Source organism: Aplidium turbinatum, chromosome 2 (genome assembly GCF_918807975.1).
Source record: "Aplidium turbinatum chromosome 2, kaAplTurb1.1, whole genome shotgun sequence".
Lineage (NCBI taxonomy): Eukaryota > Metazoa > Chordata > Ascidiacea > Aplousobranchia > Polyclinidae > Aplidium > Aplidium turbinatum.
Genome location: NC_137473.1, coordinates 37,471,052 through 37,495,796, shown reverse-complemented (window position 1 = coordinate 37,495,796; position 24,745 = coordinate 37,471,052). Strand labels below are relative to the sequence as shown.

Below are 24,745 nucleotides of genomic sequence, written 5' to 3'. Positions count from 1 at the left end.
ATCCACTGCACGTTCTGACTAACTCATGAATGATTAATGAGAGTAATGAGTTTATTGATGCACTGAATTCACTCCTGCATGACTTTTTCAGGCCTTTTCCAGGCCCAAAAGGTTCAGTCATTCCGATGCGAAACCTTTAATTCGATAAAGCTTCCTTGTGGACTTTCCAAAAGAATGCCTCAACTATTTCAATCTGTCGAACGTTAAAAAACCTTATTTTCTGGTTAAGCAAAATGTTCCTTATGACATTCCCTTAACTTCTGCAGACGTTGTGATGTAAAAAAAAAACTATTTTCCTATCTGAAATGTTCAGAGATGCCTCTTCGAACAAACTTTGTACTAACCCAAATAAACACCATGTAAACAAACGACAAAAATAAACATGGTTTCTGCAGCAGTAACAAAACAACTTTCGATTTTCAAGCGCTAATGATACGTTTAATTCAATGAGTACCAAATGACGACATATTCTCTAATGAACTACCCGGTAGCAGATATACACAAAAACTTAATATGAATACGAGGACATGGGTGTATAAGAAGTGGGTAAAAATATTCAGACGCAAAATTAGCCGAGTCAATATTTTAAAGTAGGACGACACAAAATTAAAGCAGATTTTCGAATTGGCAGTTATGGTGATCAAACAAAAACTAAAAGCAACAGTAGAAGCATTTTTTAGACCCGTGAAGTTAATCAACTTGTTGACTGAAGAGACAATTTCTTTGACTGATTCACTCTTTTTGACGAAATCACTTGCGCAACATTCTTTGACGATTCACAGAAAATGAAACAATTACAAATTCAAATGCTATTCCGATACAAAAACACTGAAATTGGACAAACTACGATCGTTGGCACCGAAAAAACGTTTTTGCAACATAACGCTAATCAAACACTGAAAATAGTTGGATTGGGCATGAGGACTGGGCAACAGCTTATCACCTGCCACACTGTGTAGTTGTGGTTATGATGAAGACTGTCAGTTCACGATCAGGCCTAGTCGATGCCACGTTGTTTTGTTGAGTGATTTATTGTTTTGTGAAGTTTACTCCAGTTGTAGGCATGTTGAACGTGTAAATGGATGCAAGTGTGGAGTGTTATACGCTTCACATAAACTGTATCCAAAATCGTCAATTCTGAAGCAGTTATGCTCTGTTTTAACTCTTAACAACGTTACTTTGAAAGAGTGAATCAACCGCAGGTCTGTGTTCTGGACCACGGGCAGTATGTTGTAAGCCTCTGGATCAGAAGAATAACTCAAGCACAAGTTTCAAAGCAGAAAATCATAGTCAACATTTTGAAATACTAGTTTCGAAAAGCATAAAAATTAAGTTTCAAGATGATTGCTTCACTGGTGGTGGTTTATAAGAGAGCGAAAACAAATTGGCAAACAAGCACAGAATTTAAATTGGAATAGTTTTTTGTACAAAGTTACGTTTTTAACGACGACTCTCTTCATCTGCAACAAAAAAATGCGACATTTTAACAGACTCGTAAAAATAAAAGTCACCATTATGTAAGAATGCGTGGTACAGATTATGATATACTGTAGTGACTAATAATATAAATAGAAACACTAAACTTCAACATAACGCCAATGCAAAGTGATGTTGTAACTACCCTAACTGCAACCCATGGAGCCCTTTCTTACATGAAACATGTATTGTTCACTTCGTCATGAGGTAACTGATCCTAAATTTAAACTGGCAAATTTAGTCACAAGCAAAATTGTTTGAAATAGAAATGAGGACGAACATTTACTCCAAGTCCAATGAAAATCGAATTTTTATTTCTAAATTGTGTACTACGTGAACTTCTGAACAACATTTAAATAATCATCGGAAACTTTAAACTCTAATGTCTGTAAATAGCGGTGACCGGGGTTGCGTCAACGGTTCAAGACGCCACGCGCATAAGAACCTCACAAAATGATCGTTGAGAAATATTCTCTCCATCACTATCCTTTCGGTTATCAATAATCCCATCAGTGTCAGACTGTCGGTATACACTATAGTGAAGCTTTAATAAAAAATAATAGTAAAATAAATAATCGACAATATGTCCAAAAATCGGAAATCAATTAATCTTAGCATTGTTGATGTCCATTGATTTGTGTATTTTTATTTTTTAAATTTTATAATACAATTTAAACCACTTTAACTGAAATGCAAAATGCTTGCAGAAGTGTTATCTTCAACAGGTAATAGTCTTGTTTAGAAATGTACCGATACCAATATTTTGGCCAATACCGATATCATTTTTTTAGGCCGATACCGATATTTGGCAGATACTTTAGTGTTACAAAAAGCAGCAATTTTGGTATTTGCATGTGCAAGGAATTATATCAAATGCTAAATTTTACCTTATTTGCATAAAACTATAAAAAAAGCTTTGAATTGGCATATTATGCACAACTTAAAGCACAAGAGTCGAATCAGCGCCGCTTGACCTTGAAGCTTCTTCGTTCACGAAGTTATGCGCTAACCAACTGAGCTATCGGGGCGGATCTTTGTTCTTTGTTTGGACCAGGCCTAGTCATTAGTCAAGGTGAGCGCACAACGATACTTAGAGTTTGCAATAGGTGTTTGCAATATGCCTCGAACACCTCTCACATCCGCAAATTGAGTATTCAGACACAAGCTTACCCGCTCTTCAAAATAACAGCATTATTTATAACCAATTGACTCCATATAAGCTTTGGCTTTTTGAAGAGCGCCAGTACAAACTTCAGCCTTGACACCGTCAGCAGCGTAGACAACAATGACATCTACACAAAATTGATATAAAAATACTGTTTATGAAATGCTAAAGCACATCGAAAAGAACATTAAGACGACCTTGGTTCAATGAAGAGCATGTGACAATCTCTATGCATAAAACCTTCCGCAGCAAAACGAATCAAGAATTAAAAAAATAAAATAAAAAAAATTCTAAATTGCTTGATCTGTGTTGCTGCCTTTAAATTTTGTTTCTTATCATTTTGTGTTTGAGCAATGCATAGCAGTTTTCTAGCAAATGTTTAATCAGCTTTTCTGCATAATATTGCATGAAATATTTCTAGCATTAGTACTGTTTCGTATTTGCAATGTCATCAGGTTTTTTCAAAAGCTTGACAAGGGTAGGGTATCAACTCGGTAGTCGCTTTCATGCATAATTATACAGACACAGTATAGGCTATATGCCATTTCTTCAAACACTTATGAATAAAATCTTATGAAGCATTTGGTAAAATTACAAGATTACAAACCATGCACCAAAAAAATTGTAGGAAGGTTTACACAAACCAAAATAAAACATAAAAAATACAGCTCTACATAACTACTATCAACTCAACTCCTAAATGTACTTACATTGTTGTCCCTTTATCATTAAAGCACCTTTTCCAGTCTTATTAAATGCACACATATCATCGAAATCCCTCAAGAACATAAACTTGCCTTTTGCACACCGCAAGCCATCGATAGGATTTTGTAATGTTTTAGGAAGTTCTGAAGGCTGAACAATAGCAAAATTCCATGTAGGTTGGAAACCAACTAAAAGTATTTCTATGACGCAAGCAGGGCTGCGATTTTTTCTTTCTTGTCGAACGACCAAAAATTCTACGCTTGTTTGTCGAATAGTAATATGACGTCACAAGAGTCAGATTATAAGCGTTTGGCGGTAAGTTACCGCACAAGTTGTGTGGTATCAGAGTCACTTACTTTAAGTTTTTAATCGCACGCTGGTTGAGTGATTCCATCTACGACGGCAAAAACATTGCCGTCGCCAAATCAACACACCTTGGATTGCTGCGACAATTGCCGTATGCTTTAATGTTTAATCAAACGAAATTTTATGCGCTTCTTCATCGCGTGTCACACGGCGATCGCCCAGAGCATCACGCAAGCTATTTTATGCGCTGACAATGCTCTTGTGAACTGTAAAAAGTTTGCAACCTTATAAATACCGGCTTATTGTTACGCAAAAGTTATTCTTTCATCGAATGCTTATTGTTTACCGGTGTCGTTGCGAATATAAATCATCGTGAAAGAAGATACAGTTAAAAAGTGGAATTTACCTGCTATAGATTATCAAACAGAAGGAAAAGCTAGTGTGGTATTTTGCAAAATTTGTAAAGAATTTTATGACGGAAACAAATCGGAATTAGAAAAGCTACGGGGTCAAGTTAAAAAAGTAGTACAAAATTGGATAAACGGTTCTTCAGCAGAAAAGAAAAATAATGCTTCTGATGGTATGGCATTGCGCGTTCATGAATGGGCAGTTTTGCGTCTTCAAGTATTCCAGTGACGATGCGACAGCTTCATCCTCCCATACAGCGTCTTATGATTCCTATTCTGACAGCTAGTTCTTTATCAAACAGACTCGTGTTTGCTCGCAGTATCTCAATTGTGCCGAAATTATGTTAGCGTAAACGTAAATCGAGGCAATCTTCTCGCAGTGAGATATTAATTTGTTACCGGTACGTGGTTATTAACGTTATTTTATGATAATTCAAAGTTCGGTAGATGTCGAATTAATGTAAAACAAACGTAAATTTCTTCTTGGGCATTGTTACGCAGGCAGCAAAATTTCGTTATTTTTGCATTGACTTCACGTCTGTAGACGTTGAATCAATGTAAAAATGATGATTTTTGCTGTCTGGGTATGCAATGTAACTCGCCAGGAAAATTAAATAGATTTGTGCTGACTCAAACGTTGAATCAACCCAAAATTAACTTACTTTTCCCCCCGAGTTCTTTAACGTGATTTAAGGTAACAGCGTGCGTATCGCTACTTTTGGTATTATTACATCACTACAAATCAAGCAGTGCGGTCGTGACTCGTGATAGACTACTGTAGTATATTTTTCGCTTTTCGTTTTTTCGATTCAACGTCTGCAGACGTTGAATCAATGTAAAAACGACGGGTTTTGCCAGCTGGGTTGTGTGCTTTTGTGAATGCAAATGCAAAATCGCCAATTACGTAATCACAGAAACCCTTTTAGTGGATGGAAGTCAAGTTGCAACCGTGTTTATCTGTCTACTATTCTTTATTCACATTGCAAAACATTTCTGCAATCTTGGAATAACAAGTGCATAAGTCAGACATAAATCCAAACTTGCAAACACGTTGACAATTAAAGTAGCCTACTTCGGTTATTTTATCTATAAAAGAAACCCGTTGTGTCGAATAGCACAAAACGTGTGTGGTAAAATGTTTGATGCCAGGCGTTGGAACTTCGATCAAAGCATTCTCCCGCATTGTTCAAAATGGCGGCGTTGACGCCTTGGGAGTTTCTCGTGTGAAGCGTCGCTTTTAGACCTTGCTTTGAAGTACCTGGCGCAAGAAAGTTTACGTAAGTCAGCACTCTTATGATTGCATCACGTGATGCTCACCCCCCCCCGGATTGTTCCTCGACCTGACGACGTTTAGTTTTCTCTCAGTTTTTTTTTCCTTTTTATTTTCTTTTTTTTTTTCGGTTTTTTTTTTTTTCGTAAGGCACGGCGTTTGTCGAATAGTGGTGGCGCGTGTCGAGTGACCTCGTCACCGAAAAAGGCAAAAATCGCAGCCCTGGACGCAAGGTATAAAATGCGATTATTACTTCCTCCAAAAACATACAACACATATTGGGTTAAGCATATATGTCAGATCAATATTTAAAGTAATGATGCCAATACAAACATGTGAAAAATTGTTATCAGTTCATTCCACAAACACCCGCACACTGTCCCGCAGCACGTCTTTTAGTTGCCGACAGCTAGAAACCTGCCAAATAGGTGCACACACTGTGGCATCAGGATATTTAGGTGTAGCGCACTATGTTGCCAGGTCATTTAGGTGCTATTTCTAGTAAAGTTTATTTCATTAGGTGCTTGATGGTAACACTGCAGGCAGTGGCATACACAGGATTTTCTCAAGAGGTGGGGGGCATTCGAAATGCTTTTTGAATCGAAACAAATTAAAAAACACTCATTTGCTAACTATAACTAGTAAGTAATATTGTATAAGTTTAGTACCATACTCAGCTTGCATTGACAATATTTTGTTAGTTTGCTACAGCTAGGTTATTCATTTGGATACATTTTGTATTTAAAACAAACAATATGACACAACACTCTTGACGTCTTGCAAGTAATGTACTGTATTATGTCGACAATATAATTGTCTCCCAACTAATTGACGCAATTTAGAGACAAAATTCCATGTTTCCAATAAAAATGTTGAATGTTCACGACCAACTGCTTCATGACCAGAAAAACTACACTGACCGCTGAACCAGATATAATTCATGGTTTAGGTACACAACACAGTTTATATGTAAATCATTCGTAAATAAAACGTTTAGTAAGCCTAGACCTTATCAAAATATATAAATATATCAACAAAAATGGCTGAAAAAATTAATGCTTTTGAAATGTGGTGTTTCCGTAGAATGCAACGCATTTCATGCAAGGATGGATCCAAGTGGGCAGGGGGGGGGGGGGTTTAAAAAGTATGAAAACCAGTATAAAAAGTAGAGATGTACCGATACCAATATTTTGGCCGATACCGATACTGATACCGATATTTTGGCCGATACTTTGGTGTTACAAAAAGAAGCAATTTTGGTATTTGCAAGGAATTGTATCAAATGCTAAGTTTTACCTTATTTGCATAAAACTATTAAAAAAAGCTTTCAATTGGCATAGTTTATTAAAGATTCAAGAATCCAATCTCAACCGCATTGTTGAGTCATAATTAGTAGGTTTTAGTAATGAAAGGCCACCATAATTGAGGACTGGGGTGTAAGGGAAGAAACATTACATCATAATTGGGGTTTCTGAAAAATTAAATAAATTGTTTGCGCAAACTCTCCAAATAGGCTATCATAATTGATAATAAGATGTAAAATGTAAACCAAGTGATTTGTGTAGTCGTACAAAAACTATTCGACAAGTAATGTGCGTGCAACCTAAGGGCGCTTGTCGTTTGGTTGAAAAGCTTTTGCCAGGCCAAGACCACCCAGGCAGCAAAAATGCACAATCCCGCATCGCCCCCACGCTGCTAAAGGTCCAAAAAAACCTTGCAACCCGGCTGCCCCCAGCAAGCCGGCTCCACCAGTCCGCGACCCAACTTCCACCCCTCGCTGCAACAAACCAACCAAGCTCAAACAATGCCACGGCAGAACAAGCAGGCCCAAAACGAAAGCAATCGGACCACGAATCCTGACCAAGCCGATCAAAACGGTCCTGCCGTGCCCAATACGACAACCCCACCAAGAAAAAAGGAGTGCCCCTCCCGGCCACCAGCGCAAGGCCGAGCACCCACCAGCACAGCGAGCAGCCGCGACCCGCCAACCATAACGGTGCAGCTTCCACACTAGCCATTTTAATTCTTGTTGATGTCAATTCTTGCTACAAAACAGCTGCCGAGAAACATACAGTTGATTGGATGGTCTAAATGGCTAGCGTGGAAGCCACACCGCTATGACCAGCGAACCGCAACAGCCCGCCGCACCAGTGAGCGCCCCGCAATGACAGCCGGAAAGAACGCTCCCCCCACAACAAGGCCGCCATCCCAGGCAACAAGACCACTTATTGACCAGCCCAGCGAGGACCCGCAGTCCCACCGCTCCCACCCTGAGCCCACCCACTCCGCCACGACATTGCCCAAGCTTGGCGAGTCCACCACAACGAAAGGTGGAAACCAAATCACAAACCGACAGAACCAGACCACCAAAAACAACCAAGTTACACGGGTCCCCCAAACGTCCAGCAACGCAAAAACGATGCAAAATTACACATTTCCGCCACCTGGGCAGTCCTGGCCTGGTTTTATCCTTTGTTAAGAGTAAAAGAGAAACACAAATGATAAATATTGGAGAAATTGAGTCTCCTTCACCACTTAAGAATTGAACAACGCAAAACTGCTGAAACAAAACGTTTTGTTTGAGTGAAAGAATCACTGTAAGCAAACAATGCCAAAAGGTGCGCGCATGAAGTCATGGGAGTATGAGGTATCAAAAATTTGAACAGGTTTCTATTTTTCTACATCAGTGTTTATCTTTGCTTCTGCAGAAAATCCCCAGCAAACGCCTTTTTTTACATGTTTAGTATCGGTCACAATATCGGCCAAATTTTGCCGATACCGATACTCAAAAAATGGCCGATATCACCGATATCGATGCCGATATATCGGTACATCTCTAATAAAAAGTATAAAGAGTATTATATAAAGTATAATATAGTATAAAGTATAAAAAGTATTGAAAAGTATGAAAAACAGACAATATAAATTTCTTGGCCATGTACAAGAAAGCAAAAAGTGGAGCATCTCTCTTTAACTGGTAAGATTTTTGGAAAGCAGGCACCTGGCAGACAAACACATCTGAAGCAATTTAACGACAAGGCAGAAACAATCATCCATACAACATACAATGGGAAGATTTGGTTTAATTATTCATCTGAGGCTGTCGATGCCTGGTTCAGGCAAGGCAATTGAAAAAGAAGACCTATAAAGAACGTGTCCTGCCTTGGTGTAGAGCAGGGGTTCTAAACCTTTTTATTCCGTTTACCCCTTGCCGAATGAAAAAATTAAAATTTACCTCCACCGTTTTGGTGGTCCCTTGTGATGTCATCGTGTCCAGTCAACCATGCAAAGAAATGCAAAACATCTTTTTTGTCTGGATTTACCTTGGCAAATATCAAAAAACAAGCTGTTTATTTGCCGAAGAGACGATTGTTCTTGACGGGGTCCTGTGAAAAATAATGTCTACTCAAATGTCCTAAATAACTATCGTCGTCGTCGTCGTCTGAGCTTCTGGGGCCGAGGGTCTATCCTTTTACCACCCCAGATTCACGATGTTCCCGGACTACACTGGAAGGCTGCTAGAGAGCAGCCAGTCTTTAGTTTCATCATCCATGACGCGCAGACCTTCCACTCCGTTAGGTGGCTTGAAGATGGTACAGTCATTGATGATGTGGTCTGCGGTCTGTTCCTCGGCACCACATTCACAGGAGGAGGAAGAAGCCATTCCCCATTGGTGCATGGTTGAGCGGAAAAGCCCGACGCCCGTACGGAGACGGTTGAGGCGCACCCACGCCTGTCTCTGTAGTGTCAGGCCGATTGGGCGTGTGTCGGCGTCGGGGATGAATGAATGGAGTCTGGTGGTGCTTGACCTCCATTCAGAATTCCATTTATGGTCCGCCCAAGTAGCCGCAGAGATGTCTTGTTCATCAGCTTCGTTGATCAGAAGCCGAGCGGCTGGCACGAATGGGTGTCTTGATTTCAGTCGGCGGGGGTGCCCGTTTGGAAAGGCAGAGATCTTGTGGTGGAGAAGATGATTAGGCTCCAGTGCCCGTCGACCGAGGGACAGAGTGGCTTCTTCGCGACGAAGCTCAGCAGGTTGGATGCCAGCGAGAATGGGGAGATTGTCCAATGGTGTGGGACGCAGGCATCCGGTCACTGTGCGCAGGGCGCTGTTTATGGCAGTGTCGATGTTGTGGCGGTGAGCACTGCGGCACCAGACAGGTGCACAGTACTCTGCTGAAGAGTAGACAAGGGCTAAGGCTGCTATTCGCAAAGTGTCAGCCCTCGCCCCCCAGCTAGAGCCTGCCAGGCGCTTCAGTAATGCAGCGCGAGATGTCAGTTTCTTGCGCAGTGACACCAAATGGTGGCGGTATGTGAGCGATCTGTCTAGTGTCACCCCAAGGTACCTTGGCTCGGGACAGAAGGACAGAGGTTTTCCGTTGTGGACATGTAGCTCACGATCAGCTTCCCGATTGTGTAGGTGGAAAGCTGCCGCCACAGTTTTGGTTTCGCTGAGTTTCAGTCGCCAGTTCTGGAGATAAGCTGAGATGGTTTGCATGTCCTGGCTCAAGGTGTCTTCTAGATTTTCCCACGACTTTGTGGAGTGGAGAATTGCCAGATCGTCCGCATAAGCGTATTTTGCGGAGACCGTGGTTGGCAGGTCGTGGGTGTAGATGTTAAAAAGAAGTGGAGCCAGGACCGATCCCTGTGGGACGCCGTTTTTCAAGCGTCTCAGTCTGCTTCGCCGTGGGTTGCCGGTGGTGAGGGTGAAGCTTCGATTCCTGACAAGTTCCATAATCATATGGACCATATGTCGGTCAGGAAGCAGGCGAAGCAGCTTGTAAGTAAGGCCGCGATGCCATACGGTATCGTAGGCAGCTGTGAGATCTAGAAAGACAGCGCCGGCCTTCTTTTTTGCCTCAAAGCAGTCCTCGATGTCTTGGGTCAACAGTGTGACCTGATCTACAGTGGATTTTCCGCGCCGAAACCCAGCTTGCTCTTTTGGAAGGAGCGGGTCGATGATTGGGTTGACGCGGGCATAGATCAGTCTTTCGAGGATCTTGAAAGGAACACAGAGGAGGGATATCGGACGATAACTCCTTGGGTCCTCTGGTGGCTTGTGAGGCTTAGGGATCGCAACTACTAAAGCTCTTCTCCAGATTTTTGGGATTGTGAGGTGGTGCAGGCAGGAAGAGAGGAATCTACGTAACCAGGACTTTAGGGCATGGCCAGCATGGAGCACAAGCTCAGGGCAGATCTTATCGGGCCCTGGAGACTTGTGTGGTTTCACTAGGCGGAGGGCGGTGGCGAATTCCTCTGGAGTGAAGTCTCCAGAGATTGTTTCTTCTGGTGGTGTTTCCACTCGCCATAGGGCAGACACTTCCTTGGCAACAAGGCGGGATGCCTTGCGGTCCTTTGTCTTGTACACCCCGTTCTGCACTAGCTGGGAAGCGATGGCATTAGCAGAAACGGGGCACTGACGAGGGGAGTTTGCTGAGCGCCCAGTGAGGTTGTTGATGATGCTCCATGCTTTGCGGCTTGAGTGTGAGAAGTCGATGGTTTGGACAGCTTCGTTCCACCGCTCAAGTCCTAAATAACTATGATAAAAGCACACAAGAATGTTTAAGTTTTTTTTTTATTAATAACTGACACACAATTTCAACAGTTAATCAGTGAGACTTTTGTGCTTGCTTTCCACGAACAATTTTGGACATGCTTGGAACAGTCGTTGAAAGAGCTACTCGCATGTCATCTTTGGGAACTAAGGGAGAGCGACGTTTTGTTTTAATAAGTTAGTCAACAATGAAGATGATGATGATGCTGAGCTTGCTGGCCGTGATGCCCTCGGTGTTCAGCTGCAGTACGGTGGGTCGTCGGTACTTTTCGACAGAGGAGCTGCCGCGCCCTGACTGCCCACCGGCCTCCACACGGCGCGCATGGTCTGAGAATCCTGGACGACGAGACTGCCGAGTGGCTGAAGATTTCCTGCCCTCCAATCTAGCCTGGAAAGATCGCTCATACGCCATCATCATCATCATCAACAATGAAGAGAACCCTGCTTCACACGGATAAGGAGGGTCTGCTACTATTCGGCTAGTCAGATTCGGATGGTCAGATTCGGATGGTCCGATTCGGCTAGTCCGATTCGGCTAGTCCGATTCGGCTAATCCGATTCGGCTGCAGTCTTTTTCGGCTGGTTTGTTAGATTTAGGGAAAGATTTTGTTGGATTACAGAAGGATTATGGTTGGATTTTCAAAAATTTGGCGAATAGGGAACTAGCCGAGAAAGATTGTACCCGAATAGGGAACTAGCCGAATCGGACCAGCCAAATCGGACTAGCCGAAACGGGCCATTCCGCAGATAATTAGTTGGAAAAGGTATAATAACTTCAAAGCACACTTAGTCAGCATAGGAAACTCTTCGATTAATCCACACCAAAACTTGGAAAAGTCACCATTGCGTGATAAGAACTTGGAACAAAGCGTTGTTGAACATTGAAGATCAATCAGTTCATCTTTGCCAAGATCATCGTCAGCAATACTTTCTAACTTGGCTTCGATGGGATGAGTTATCCAAAGAGCAGTAGACTACTGTTAAAACTTTCACCTTCGAAGTAACCGTCAAAGTTCTTTTTAAGGCGGCAAGGTCCTGGTATATTTCGACTTCGAGGCCAGAAATCTCGTTGCGACTTCTACTGACTTTCCAATCATCAAATGTTGGAAAATTTGCGTAAATTCCTTTTTGAACTCTTCTACTTCACAGATTTAACTTTATCTGAAAGCCCTGAATTTTATCATGTATATCTAAAATAGTAACACTTTTTCCTTGCATTTGTATATTGAGCTGGTTCAAACTTGAAAAAAACGTTTGTCAAGTAAGCCAATGCACCAATAAATTTGTTGTCGCCAAAGTGCTTACTCAACGAGGATGATTTGTGTTCTCGAAGAAAAATCTCGATGTCACCATGTAGTTCGAAAACTCGAGACAAAAAAAGACCCCTAGAGAGCCACCAAACTTCGGTGTGATAAAGGAGAACAGAGTGTTCTGATCCCATCTGAATCCGATCACAAACTGCTTTGAGTTGCAGTCAGCATAGTTGCAATTCACTTTGTGGTAAAAGTCCTAATTAGGTTGTGTACAGTAAAAATGTAGCACACATAGGCTACGCTGCTGAAATGAAACTGGTAGTCTACTTGCGTGGAGATAAAAGAAAAAGACGAAAACTTACTTTAAACATAAATTTGAATCAAAATCGAGTGCAACACTACCAGTTTTTTAATAACTGAAAATATGAAGTTTGCTTTAATTTATGATTCAGTAAATTTACCCTCTCTGTAGGTGAAACTTACCCACAGGGGGTAAATATACCCCCGGTTAAGAACCCCTGGTGTAGAGTAACTTTTGTTACTTGACAATACTATGACACATCATTCGTGTGGTAATGCAGTGTTGGTTTTTACGATCAAACAAACAATCATGCCGAAACAGGAGAATCCAAAGTGAGCTTTGCTTTGCAAAGTTTGCAGAAGGTGCAAAAATCTCGCAATCTGGAGTATGAGCAAATGATTGCTGGATATGCACTGCCAAAAAACCGTTGAAAGTACAAAAATGCAGATGAAAGGCTGTTAACCTTAGTAAATCGGGAGATGTGGACTGTGGAGGCTCTAGTCAAACAATGTGGGAGTTTCTTCGGGGATAAGCTACAACTTCCAAATGGGACCTTAACTTTTTAATTTACTTTTTGTACTATATGAAGTAGACAGTATATATGTTTATTGTGAAGAAAGGCGTTCTTCCCGGCTATCAGCACAAGGCTGATTACTCACTAGCACAGCGAGCAGCAGTAACGCTTCGCTAACCAGAACGGTGTAGCTTCCACGCTAGCCATAAAGACCTCCAATTAAACGTTTAAGTTATTTTGGCAGCCGATTGTAGCATCGAATAGACAGCGATAGACACGTGTTTCGCCCATGAGGCTGGGCTCATCAGTATCGCACCGTATTCTTGCCACTTGAGTAATCGACCGCCGCTTTACCAGTCAGTTTAACTCTTATCTTTGTGGAAAGAAAGAGCCAACAAAACCAGCAGGTGCCTGGGGTGGGTTATGTGAAGAAAGGCGTTCTTCCCGGCTATCAGCACAAGGCTGATTACTCACTAGCACAGCGAGCAGCAGTAACGCTTCGCTAACCAGAACGGTGTAGCTTCCACGCTGGCCATAAAGACCTCCAATTAAACGTTTAAGTTATTTTGGCAGCCGATTGTAGCATCGAATAGACAGCGATAGACACGTGTTTCGCCCATGAGGCTGGGCTCATCAGTATCGCACCGTATTCTTGCCACTTGAGTAATCGACCGCCGCTTTACCAGTCAGTTTAACTCTTATCTTTGTGGAAAGAAAGAGCCAACAAAACCAGCAGGTGCCTGGGGTGGGTTATGTGAAGAAAGGCGTTCTTCCCGGCTATCAGCACAAGGCTGATTACTCACTAGCACAGCGAGCAGCAGTAACGCTTCGCTAACCAGAACGGTGTAGCTTCCACGCTAGCCATAAAGACCTCCAATTAAACGTTTAAGTTATTTTGGCAGCCGATTGTAGCATCGAATAGTTAGCGAAGCGTTACTGCTGCTCGCTGTGCTAGTGAGTAATCAGCCTTGTGCTGATAGCCGGGAAGAACGCCTTTCTTCACATAACCCACCCCAGGCACCTGCTGGTTTTGTTGGCTCTTTCTTTCCACAAAGATAAGAGTTAAACTGACTGGTAAAGCGGCGGTCGATTACTCAAGTGGCAAGAATACGGTGCGATACTGATGAGCCCAGCCTCATGGGCGAAACACGTGTCTATCGCTGTCTATTCGATGCTACAATCGGCTGCCAAAATAACTTAAACGTTTAATTGGAGGTCTTTATGGCTAGCGTGGAAGCTACACCGTTCTGGTTAGCGAAGCGTTACTGCTGCTCGCTGTGCTAGTGAGTAATCAGCCTTGTGCTGATAGCCGGGAAGAACGCCTTTCTTCACATAACCCACCCCAGGCACCTGCTGGTTTTGTTGGCTCTTTCTTTCCACAAAGATAAGAGTTAAACTGACTGGTAAAGCGGCGGTCGATTACTCAAGTGGCAAGAATACGGTGCGATACTGATGAGCCCAGCCTCATGGGCGAAACACGTGTCTATCGCTGTCTATTCGATGCTACAATCGGCTGCCAAAATAACTTAAACGTTTAATTGGAGGTCTTTATGGCTAGCGTGGAAGCTACACCGTTCTGGTTAGCGAAGCGTTACTGCTGCTCGCTGTGCTAGTGAGTAATCAGCCTTGTGCTGATAGCCGGGAAGAACGCCTTTCTTCACATAACCCACCCCAGGCACCTGCTGGTTTTGTTGGCTCTTTCTTTCCACAAAGATAAGAGTTAAACTGACTGGTAAAGCAGCGGTCGATTACTCAAGTGGCAAGAATACGGTGCGATACTGATGAGCCCAGCCTCATGGGCGAAACACGTGTCTATCGCTGTCTATTCGATGCTACAATCGGCTGCCAAAATAACTTATATGTTTATTGTGTTATTTACATAATTATTATCAGGACCCGCAAAAGCCTAATTTTTTTAAGGACCTCGTCTATTTACGAATCAAAGAATAAAGTTGTTTACAGCACCTAGAGCAGGGGTTCCCAACTTTTTTACGATCTCGTACCACTTGGACGCTCTGTAATGCCAAGTGCATAAGCGCCGACTTTTATTTTTGCACGGGGTGGCGAATAGCACAATATGGCAACCTAAACACTTTCAAACTGCATGTTTTTGTTTGATTTTTACTAAGCGTGTTTCGTAGATGCAATTGTCTTTTCACACCTGATTTGTAGCTCGATAACTTACAAAGCAACTTTAAAACAAAGCACAGGAGGTATGTCGTGAATTTGATTGTTACGTTGCTGCTCTGACGCTTCACATTTGGCAAAAGTATTTTTGCGAACAGCAGCTCTGTCAAGTGTCAATTTAACTGGTCAAGTTGTAACCGTGAAGCTTCAGCTTGATAAACATTTAAAATTAGGACGTGGTTCAATCGCTGTTGCGTCATGGTAGATCGCAAGTAGGTTAAAAATTAAAAAAAAAAATTTTTGAGGGAGGCAATGGAAAGATCGTATTTTATTGATTAATAAATCCCATTGTAAACCTAACAAATGTAACAATGACTTATGACAAGTAACAAATAAAACGATCGCAACAACAAGGAAAAAACTCGTAGCCACGTGTTGCGTAATCTTCACGTAGCTTGCTTGTTACGCGAGTATCATGCTTGTGACAAAAACAATCATTTTCTTCGAAATACTGCATTGGTTCACCTCTTGCTTTACGTTGACTTGAAGCGAAAACCAATGATCAAAAAAAGATTTAAACGTCCGTTCAAATTACATTTATTTGCAGTAAGTAATGTAACCAAAACAGGGTGGCTGCCACCCCGCCACAACGGTTACGGGGTGGCCACGCCACCCCGTAACCCCGTAAGCCGGCGCCAGTGGCCAAGTGTACCACTTCTTGCGAAACAACTAATTTGCTCAAATCATATTGAATTTAAAAGAATTATATCGGCATACTAAAATAACACTAAAGCACCACGACTAAGTTTAATCAGACTTTTGTTTACTGTCTACCAATTGGTCGATGCGTGGTGTAAATTTGCTAACAGCGTATCGAAAGTCATTTCCAGGCGCACCTAGTCGGTTTCGATTTTTTGACTTGATGTTCACCATGACTGAAAATCCCTGCTCGCATTTCCACGTGGAAGGGAAAATCAGTAGCTGTCGAACAGCATGGGAAGCTAGCGTTGAATATGAAGAGGCCATACTGAACCAGAAGTCTATTGGTAAACATTCCTTGTAACTGTTATTGAATATTTTATTCCTATCTATTTTTAGCTTACAACTAGCAAAATTCAACGATATTTGTAGCTTAAGCTATAAAGCAGTAGATGATATCTATCAAGAGCAATCACTTGACATAATTAACGCCCACTGTCCCACAGCGTTGTACGGCTTATCAAAGTGACTGTGTTCCTTGTTGACAATTGACATGACCTGTATTTTGAAGATTGTAATGATACAAAACAATAAGAATAGGTTTCCGGAATTTTTTTTTTGTAAACCAAACCAGATTAACAAAATATTAAGTTGTGAATCCAAGTTTTTGTGAAAACACCCGCGTACCTCCGGAAAAACCTTCGCGTACCACTAGTGGTACGCGTACCACAGGTTGAGAACCCCTGACCTAGAGGACTGTTTCTAAGAAGTTTATAGGTCAAAATAAAGTCAAAATTTTCAATAAAGTCAAAATTTGTCAAACTATGGCTTTTGACAAACCTTTTGTGTTTCTTGAGAGTAGATTTTGTCAGAATCCTCGTGGAAGCATTGTAAATCAGGAAAACGACACAATTAAACCATATTAACCCATAAAAGTAGGAAATATGTCACAATGCCCATGGAGCAGCAGTAACTTTTATCGCAAATTGTCCATTGTTTATTCATTGTTACGTATTTGAATAACTTTTATAAAACACTCCCTCTTTACAAAGGTGATATTTTCAAAGAATAACAGTTTGGATTTTAGGAATAGCCTACTGACATTCTGTAATTTTGTGTCGGCTGCATAGCCGTGTGGTGAGAGCTCTGGAACGGCAATCGAAAGGGTGCCGGTTCGACACCGCTCAAGAGCATGCGGCTGTGTCTTTGGCAGGACACTTAAAGGCATGCCTGAAGGTAGACACGAAGATTGGCTTCCTTGCCTTCCCGTCCACTTAATCTAAACCAGGGGTCACCAAACTACAGCCCGCAAACTGATTTCATCTGGCCCGCCACGTGCTGCGGAAATAACAGCTGCACTACAATTGTTTAGGAAAAAAAGTTCTTTCTTCATGTGCTTCCCTTGGCATTAGCAACCGTCTTTGGCTTTGCCTTTTTGTGTAATAGTGACTTCTTGTTAAATTTTTCGCTCTTATAGTTTGTTATTGTATGTTGAATTTGTACATTTTTCCACCAAGCAGCCTACATGTTGGTGTTCTGTTTTTATCATTAGGCCACCACAAATGGGGACAGCCTAGGCCAAATTTGGAAAGATGTAATGTTTTTTCAAGAGCACGATGCCCTGTAGTAGTGTATCACAGCAGGAGATAACTTTTCTAGCAACCTTTCGATTTTCATCACAACTTTGCTATTCCACCGCTGAGTTTGTTATTTATTGTGCTCAATTCAAGTCAATGGAGATTCTAAATAGTTGTATATCTTTTCGCAATTTGCATCCGGCCTGCAGCTGTTAATCTCACAGCAATCCGGCCCTCAGAAAAAAAAGTTTGGTGACCCCTAATCTAAACCATATGTGTCAAACTCCTGGCCCACAGGCCAAATCCGGCCCGCGATGCAACATTTTTTGGCCCTCAGGATGGTATTAAATTCCTTTTAAGTCTGGCCCGCCGATCTCGATATGCTGCATCACAAACAACTTCGAGTCTTCAAGTTTTAATCAATAACAAACTTACATAACTAAAATAAACAATAATGAAGTTATACGTGATTAAAACTTAATAAATGTTTAGTTTATAAGTACTGTATAACACGGGTCTGCTACTATTCGGTGAGTCCGATTCAGTCAGTCCGATTCGGTGAGTTCCTAACCTCTAACCCTAAAACGGCAATGATAATTAGGCTACGGTACCCGATAATTTTTAAAAAAAAATTAAAAAAATCACCAAATAGGGATCGGACTCACCGAAACGGGCCATTCCGGTATAATACAGTGCATATTAGCACGAGCCAAAGTCCTCAATATGCTTCATCAAAGGACATTCTGGGTAGGCCATATTGACGAATTCATTGCCAAAATCAAGAAATCTGGCAATTTTTCAAGAAAATAAACAAAAATTCACACAGGAGTGGCCTTACTGATGAACACCTGTCTTCAATCATGAGGATTTCTTCAGCTGAGAGATTGATCCCAAACATTGATAAACTTGCATCCAAAATGAGAAGCTAAGTATCGGGGTTAAAGTAGTATGCATTACAATGCGCAAAGTAAACTTTCGTGTAGGTTTTTCCTTGCTTTTTAGAGGCATGTTTGTGTTTTTCGGTTTTAGTTTGAATATTGTTTTCCTTCGCTGCTCTGAAAAGGCTATACTGAAAGCCATAAGCAAGGAATACAAATATTTTTCTTTATTTAATAGCCCTATCTTGACTATAGATATGACTTGGCCTGAGTTTACTTTTTTTAAACTTTAATCATGTTTCGGTAAATACGCAACCCATATGCTCAAAATCGCTGGCAAAACCACCTATTATTACAAAGTCAAAAGTTCCTTGAAATGTATTTTGCAATAAATATTGAACTAGTCTGGTCCGCGACTTGTAATGATTTTTTAATTTTGGCCTGGGGTGCATTTGAGTTTGACACCCCTGATCTAAACCTTCAACCACCAGGTGTAAGCCTGTATACGACAACAACAACATTCTGTAATACAAAAATGCCTAAGCAAGCTAAATCGTCTTCAGCAAAAGTTAAACAGATTTGTGGAGATTTTTCTATCGCCAAAAAACATGACGAGTTTTTATAATCCATAAAACCGGAATGGCCTGTTTCGGTGAGTCCGATTCGGTGAGTCTGATTCGGTGAGTCCGATTCGGTGAGTCTGATCCTTTAACGGGGGATTTTTTCAATTTTTTTTTTAAATTATTGGGTACCGTAGCCTAATTATCATTGCCGTTTTAGGGTTAGGGGTTAGAGGTTAGGAACTCACCGAATCAGACTCATCGAATCGGACTCATCGAATCGGACTCACCGAATAGTAGCAGACCCCCATAAAACACCTTACCTTTTCGACAAATCATTACATTTGGGTCTGAAATCGACAAAATATTATGTTTAGGTAACTGGTATCAATTCAAGGAAGAACTGTGCCCTCTACAAATAAGCAATCTCGTTAGGTCAAATTATAAAGTCAAAATTTGATAAAAATAAAGCCAAAAGTTTTCTTTTTAGATCAAAATAAAAATGGCCCTACATATTATATTTTATTATTTGTAGTGTTTAATTGCGTATTTTTCGTATTTTATTTACTGCTTAATAAAAATCTTCATCTTTATACCCTGTGCACCGGTTCAAACAAAAGAGCATGCTAAATGGATTCTTGGGAGCTGGTATACAAGTCCCCCCCCCTTGGCAACTCATGAGAAAGAAGAATTGACGAAAACATGTGGATTGAAGTGTGTGAACAGTAAAGCAAAGGTGAAGTAGTTTCACCCTATATGTTTGGTTGAGTCCTGTCTTTGTCATGAGTTACCAGGGGGGGGCTTGTATACCAGCTCCGATTCTTGGCTGTCCATACATAGTCAGGCACTGCACACTGGTCACTGATGTTTTAAATTGAAATTCACTTTGTACAGTAGAACTTGGATAACTTGTCACCCCAGGGGGAACAGAAAAGGTGACGACTTACGCGAACTGACGAACAATGCAAACAGCTAAATTTTGCCATTGTTTTGCGTCGCATTAATTTCATGGTGCTCCGCGACCTAATTAAATGCGATAGTAGTAAAGCGAGACGAAGAGGAAAGCGAGAAAAGAATTAATTACGGTACACAATAAAGTACAGTAGCCTAATTCACCACTGTCTTCTTGGCATAACATATAGTGTTGGAGCTTTCTAACCATCTTGTCTTCATTTTCTGTACGTAAGGTGCCTTGGATTTCTTGCAGTATTGTTTCTTCTGTGATTGTTTCTCTAGTTACCAGCTCCTCGTCGGCTTCATTAATTTGATGAAATCCTGCTGTGGCAGGAACAGCGCTTCTCTTATCGGCAACAGAGCACGTGCGTGCACACCCGCAATCGACCAGACCAACATACTCCACGAATGTGCGTCTGGCCCGATAGAGTGTGTGCGTGCACACGTCTTAACGCAGTAATTTCTTGAAAGAGTCTGTAAATGCCACGTCAGCATTTGGGTGGATGACAACTTAGACGAATTTTACGTCCCAGGGGAAGAAAAACAGTGACGACATAATCAAATTGACGAATTATGCGATGACCACTTAACCGAACTTGATTGTGTACAAAAGATGGGCTTTCCGCCGGGACCTGGCAATCATTGACGACTTGGGCAAACTGACGAGTTTTCCGAAGACGAGTTATCCAAGTTCTACTGTAACACAATGGGGAGAACTGTCGCAAAATCAGGCATTTCTGATAAATGATTGTGAGTGTAATTTGACACACCAAATAGCACCTAAATGACTGGGCACCACAGTACGCCGCACCTAAATATTCTGATGTCACAGCACGTGTACTTATTTGGCAGGCACCTAACTGTCTGCACCTAAATGACGTGGACCCAAACACCAACAGGCACATATTTGAAAAAATGTTTACTGCAATGATTGAGACACCTAAACAAGCAGATAAGAAAATTGCTTGTTGGATAACATCTGTAAATTCAGTGGCTTGCATGTTGGGAGCTGGTATACAAGTCCCCCCCCACCCCTTGGTAACTCATGACAAAGACAGAACTCGACCAAACATATAACGTGAAACTACTTTACCCTTGCTTTACTGTTTACACACTTCAATCCACATGTTTTGGTCAATTCCTCTCTGTCATGAATTACCAAGGGGAGGAGGGGGGGGACTTGTATACCAGCTCTGCATGTTGTTGCAACAAGTGAAAAATAACATATATAGTCAAACAGGCAAATGCGCGGAGGTTTTTTAAAAACTTTATTCTACATCATTTAATAAGCGGAAAATTCGTCTTATTTTTGTTCAGTTATGTTCGTCTAGTACTGCTCTATGATCGTGCAAAAAATCACAAACTTACGACTTGTGGTTTCGCGTCACGGTAATTAACGCTATTACTCGCGCATTCACGCAATAAAGATGAATGCGCGTCGCGTGTTGGCCTAACGCGCTCGTGCATTTGCTAATACGCGGTCCATGATTAACTAGTGAATTACGTCTTTGAACAACAGCAAATAAATCTGCCAATTATTGCCACACTCGCCCAGTTTGCAAAAAGTCGTTTTAACGTTGATTCAACGTCGTTAGACGTTAAATCAACGTTAAAGCATCAACTTTGATGGCTGGGATCGTTTTAACTCTAGGTCTGACAATTCATTTCCTAGTTTTGTAAAAAAAAAACACGTTTCTTTAATACAGAACTTTTATCACCATTACCTCATTGTTGATTGGATTATTTCGTTTATTCAATTATGTCAACCTGGGAAAGATATTGTTTACGCTACGAAATGTTGTGATGCAACAATACAATGAAAAGAGTCGGCCCTAATACAATAAAAACAAAAATGTGCTTTGAACAAAGAGACGATTGGTGGTAAAAGAAAGTAGAAATGCAGCTGTGAAGGTAGAAACGCTACTGGTGCCAAATTTGATTTCTTCAAGAGCTAACTGCATTATGTCTTCAGTCCACAAAGAAGCCATTGTAAAAGAAAAGATAGCTTTAGAATAATGAAATAGAGTAAAGTATTAGGAAGGCTACATTTTTCAAAAATACGTTATTTATATAAGAATATATACGGTAGCGCAGGCTAGGCTAATTAATAGTTATTGTTAAACTATATTTTTTAAGCTCGTTCTGACCTTTTAAAAAAAAAATCACAACCTCACTGTATTTTCTTAAGCTTGTTCTGACCTTTCAAAGAGAAAATCACAACTTCTTTTTAGTATTTTTGATCATTTAACTTCAGACAGCAAAATCCGTCACTTTACATTGATTCAACGTCTGCGGACGTTGAATCAATGTAAAAATGACGGATTTTGCTGTCTGGGCTACTGAGCCATGTGATAAATCAAAGCCTTTGGTTGCGTCATAATGAATTACGTAATTCCAACTTATCGAGCGAGGAGCAAGATACGCGCGCCGGTATTTAAAAGAGAATTGCGGAGGAAAAGAGTGGGAAGCAAGATAAAGTTGTTTACCACAAAAATGAGCGGCACCGCGTAATAACTAAATTCTCGAAAACCTTTTCGAATGCACTGATTAATGATTTTAATTGGGAAAGAAAGCCAGAAAGTAGAAATTTTCTCATTCAGGTAAAAGTGAAACCACTCGACGTTGGACTAAAGCGGAAAATAACTCTATCACGTTGCCTTGCAAGGCGGCAGATCAAAGATAGCAAATCCGGTCGTAAAGTTGATTTTGCGTGAAAATTAGGTCGTTGAAATCAAGGCTTGATTACTCATAACTTTGATGTGATATAGGCTTAATTTTTTTTTGTAGTCAGAGTGTAAAAATGGAGGTTTGATATTATCGAATTGAATCGCCGGTTTATACTTGTTTTGATACTCTAAATTGATGGACGGCGCATTATCGTAAAAACTGTCCGACCGCGCATTTGCCAGTTTGACTATATGTATATTATTATATATATTATATACATGATGCACTGTAGGGCACCTTAAACTTGTGCACAGTGGCAATTAATTCAAACCAGGTTACAATGAGATTGTTCATCTTTGCATCATAAAAGTTAAGGAAATTGATTGAACGTATGGTATCTTATGATTCTAAAAGCCAACTATTATAAGCTTTTGAGCAAATAGGCTAAATGTTTGAACCCAACTGATTAATATTGTGACAATTATTTGACCAAGTAAACTTACATCAAAGTCTTGATCTCCCCCACTTCTGCCCCATACAGCACCTTCTGGGCCCAATAAAAGCAAACATTCGGCATATCCAGAAAACATGTTTTTCATATAATCAGCATGGCCATTCCAAGACATGATAACTGATATACTAATAGTACTACTTCAACTCTAATACTAATTATTATCAAAGTCTGAAATACAAAATACACACCAGAAATCATACATACAAAGTCTTGTAGTATGCAAAACTTAGAACTTTGTGTTCAAAAATAACCTTGAAACCAACGCAATTTTATTTTAGGACAAACTTTTTTTTTAATTAAATTAGATTTTAAATTATTTCTAGTCTAAACTTAATGAGATCAATCATATCAAAAATATCACTGCTTTACTAACTGTTGCATGACAGCAGTGCATACTTTTTTCTCATCTAGACTTCAAATCAAAACACTACAGTACCGTATAATATATATAGTGCTTGAAATCTCAACGCCCTTTTTCCTGGCATGCTGCACTGCTGCAGCTATCTACAACTCCAACTTCCACATTTCCCAAGTTTGAAATAGTGAATGGAAAGAAGTCGCGAGACCAGTTCGATTTATGGTCCTTCCCAATATCAATGCTCTACCAGGAGCAGAACTAACCAACCAACATGGTTCTATAGCCACGTTCGCTTCCTTTGCCAGTTTTTGAATTGGATCTCTTGCACGGTACGGTAACGTTAATTGTTTGACGGGACAATGGTAGATAATGTGGTGTGCAGTCTGAGAATCTAAGCCACATGCACAAGATGGTGAGTCAGCGAGGCCGCATTGGAACATGTTGCTGTTGAAACGGCTAACCCCAGTCCATAGACGCTTGAGCTTTAACCACTCTTTCCAAGGTAGTTCTGCTCCAGATGAAGTGTTGGTATTGGCAAAGGTGGGCAGTAACTAGTTACAAAACTAACTACTAGTTACTTTTTGAGTAACTGCAATGGTAACTTCGTTACTATTTTCCAAAAGTAACGAAACGCGGTAACTAGTTCCTATTTTCGCACTTTTTCAACAGTTACAAGTTATTTTTGCATTGAAATTTCAGTTACTAATTGCCGTCCATTTCTCTGTATGTGTTTGTGTCTTGCTAGTTGCTTTGTGCGTGTTTGCTGCGCTTTGCGCAATATTGCAATAATGCATTTTTCTCGCAGCTGAATCGGCGCAGCACTGCGCATGCGCGGTGCTACTTTTGTTCTGTGGTCTTGTAGAGCAGAGTTGCCATACTGGCGAATTTATCGCCAAAATCTAGAAATCTGGTGATTTTTTAAAGGCATACTAAATGAAAATTTCAAACCGGAATTAAGCATTAAACTGAGTAAACTGAACATTCACGAATACATTTCAAAAACAATTACCCAAAAAAAATTGTTTTCAATGGCGCTGGCTAGACCCAAAGTCCAGTGTTTAATTTTTTTCAAAATGACCAAAACGTGCAAACACTGCTCGAGAATACGGAATAAAAGACAGCAATAACAAAAGCCACGTTACCACATCTGATGTTTTGAGCAAACTGTCTGCTGTTTTGATGTACATACATACATAGCCAGGCGCGGATCTATGGGGGGGGCCCAAGGGGCCCGGGCCCCCCCGAAATTTTGTGAAAAATTGTTGAATGGTTTGATATGCTTCTAAACAGCTTATATTAGTCCCACAGCGGGCTTACAACCCCCCTTTTGGCACGCGTGTGACGTCACGATATTGAGAATGATGCTTTCAGTCTCTACTGTATGTCTCTAAACCAAAGTTTGCCTAATTTTAAGCGAAACTGCATTAAAAGAGCGAGTTTTGCCAATACCAAACATTCAA

The 24,745-nt window shown here is 40.8% G+C and overlaps 1 protein-coding gene across 1 annotated transcript; it reads right to left on the bottom strand.

Annotated features, from left to right (window-relative positions):
• Window positions 1–320: 320 nt before the first annotated feature.
• LOC145764860 (uncharacterized) lies at window positions 321–23,091 on the bottom strand. The gene is made up of 4 exons (XM_082576550.1): window positions 22,917–23,091; window positions 3,352–3,496; window positions 2,647–2,768; window positions 321–1,460 (listed from the first exon to the last, which is right to left on the bottom strand). The coding sequence occupies exons 1-3, from the start codon at window positions 23,037–23,039 to the stop codon at window positions 2,668–2,670; spliced, it is 369 nt and encodes a 122-aa protein (XP_082432676.1). The 5' UTR covers window positions 23,040–23,091; the 3' UTR covers window positions 321–1,460; window positions 2,647–2,667.
• Window positions 23,092–24,745: the final 1,654 nt, after the last annotated feature.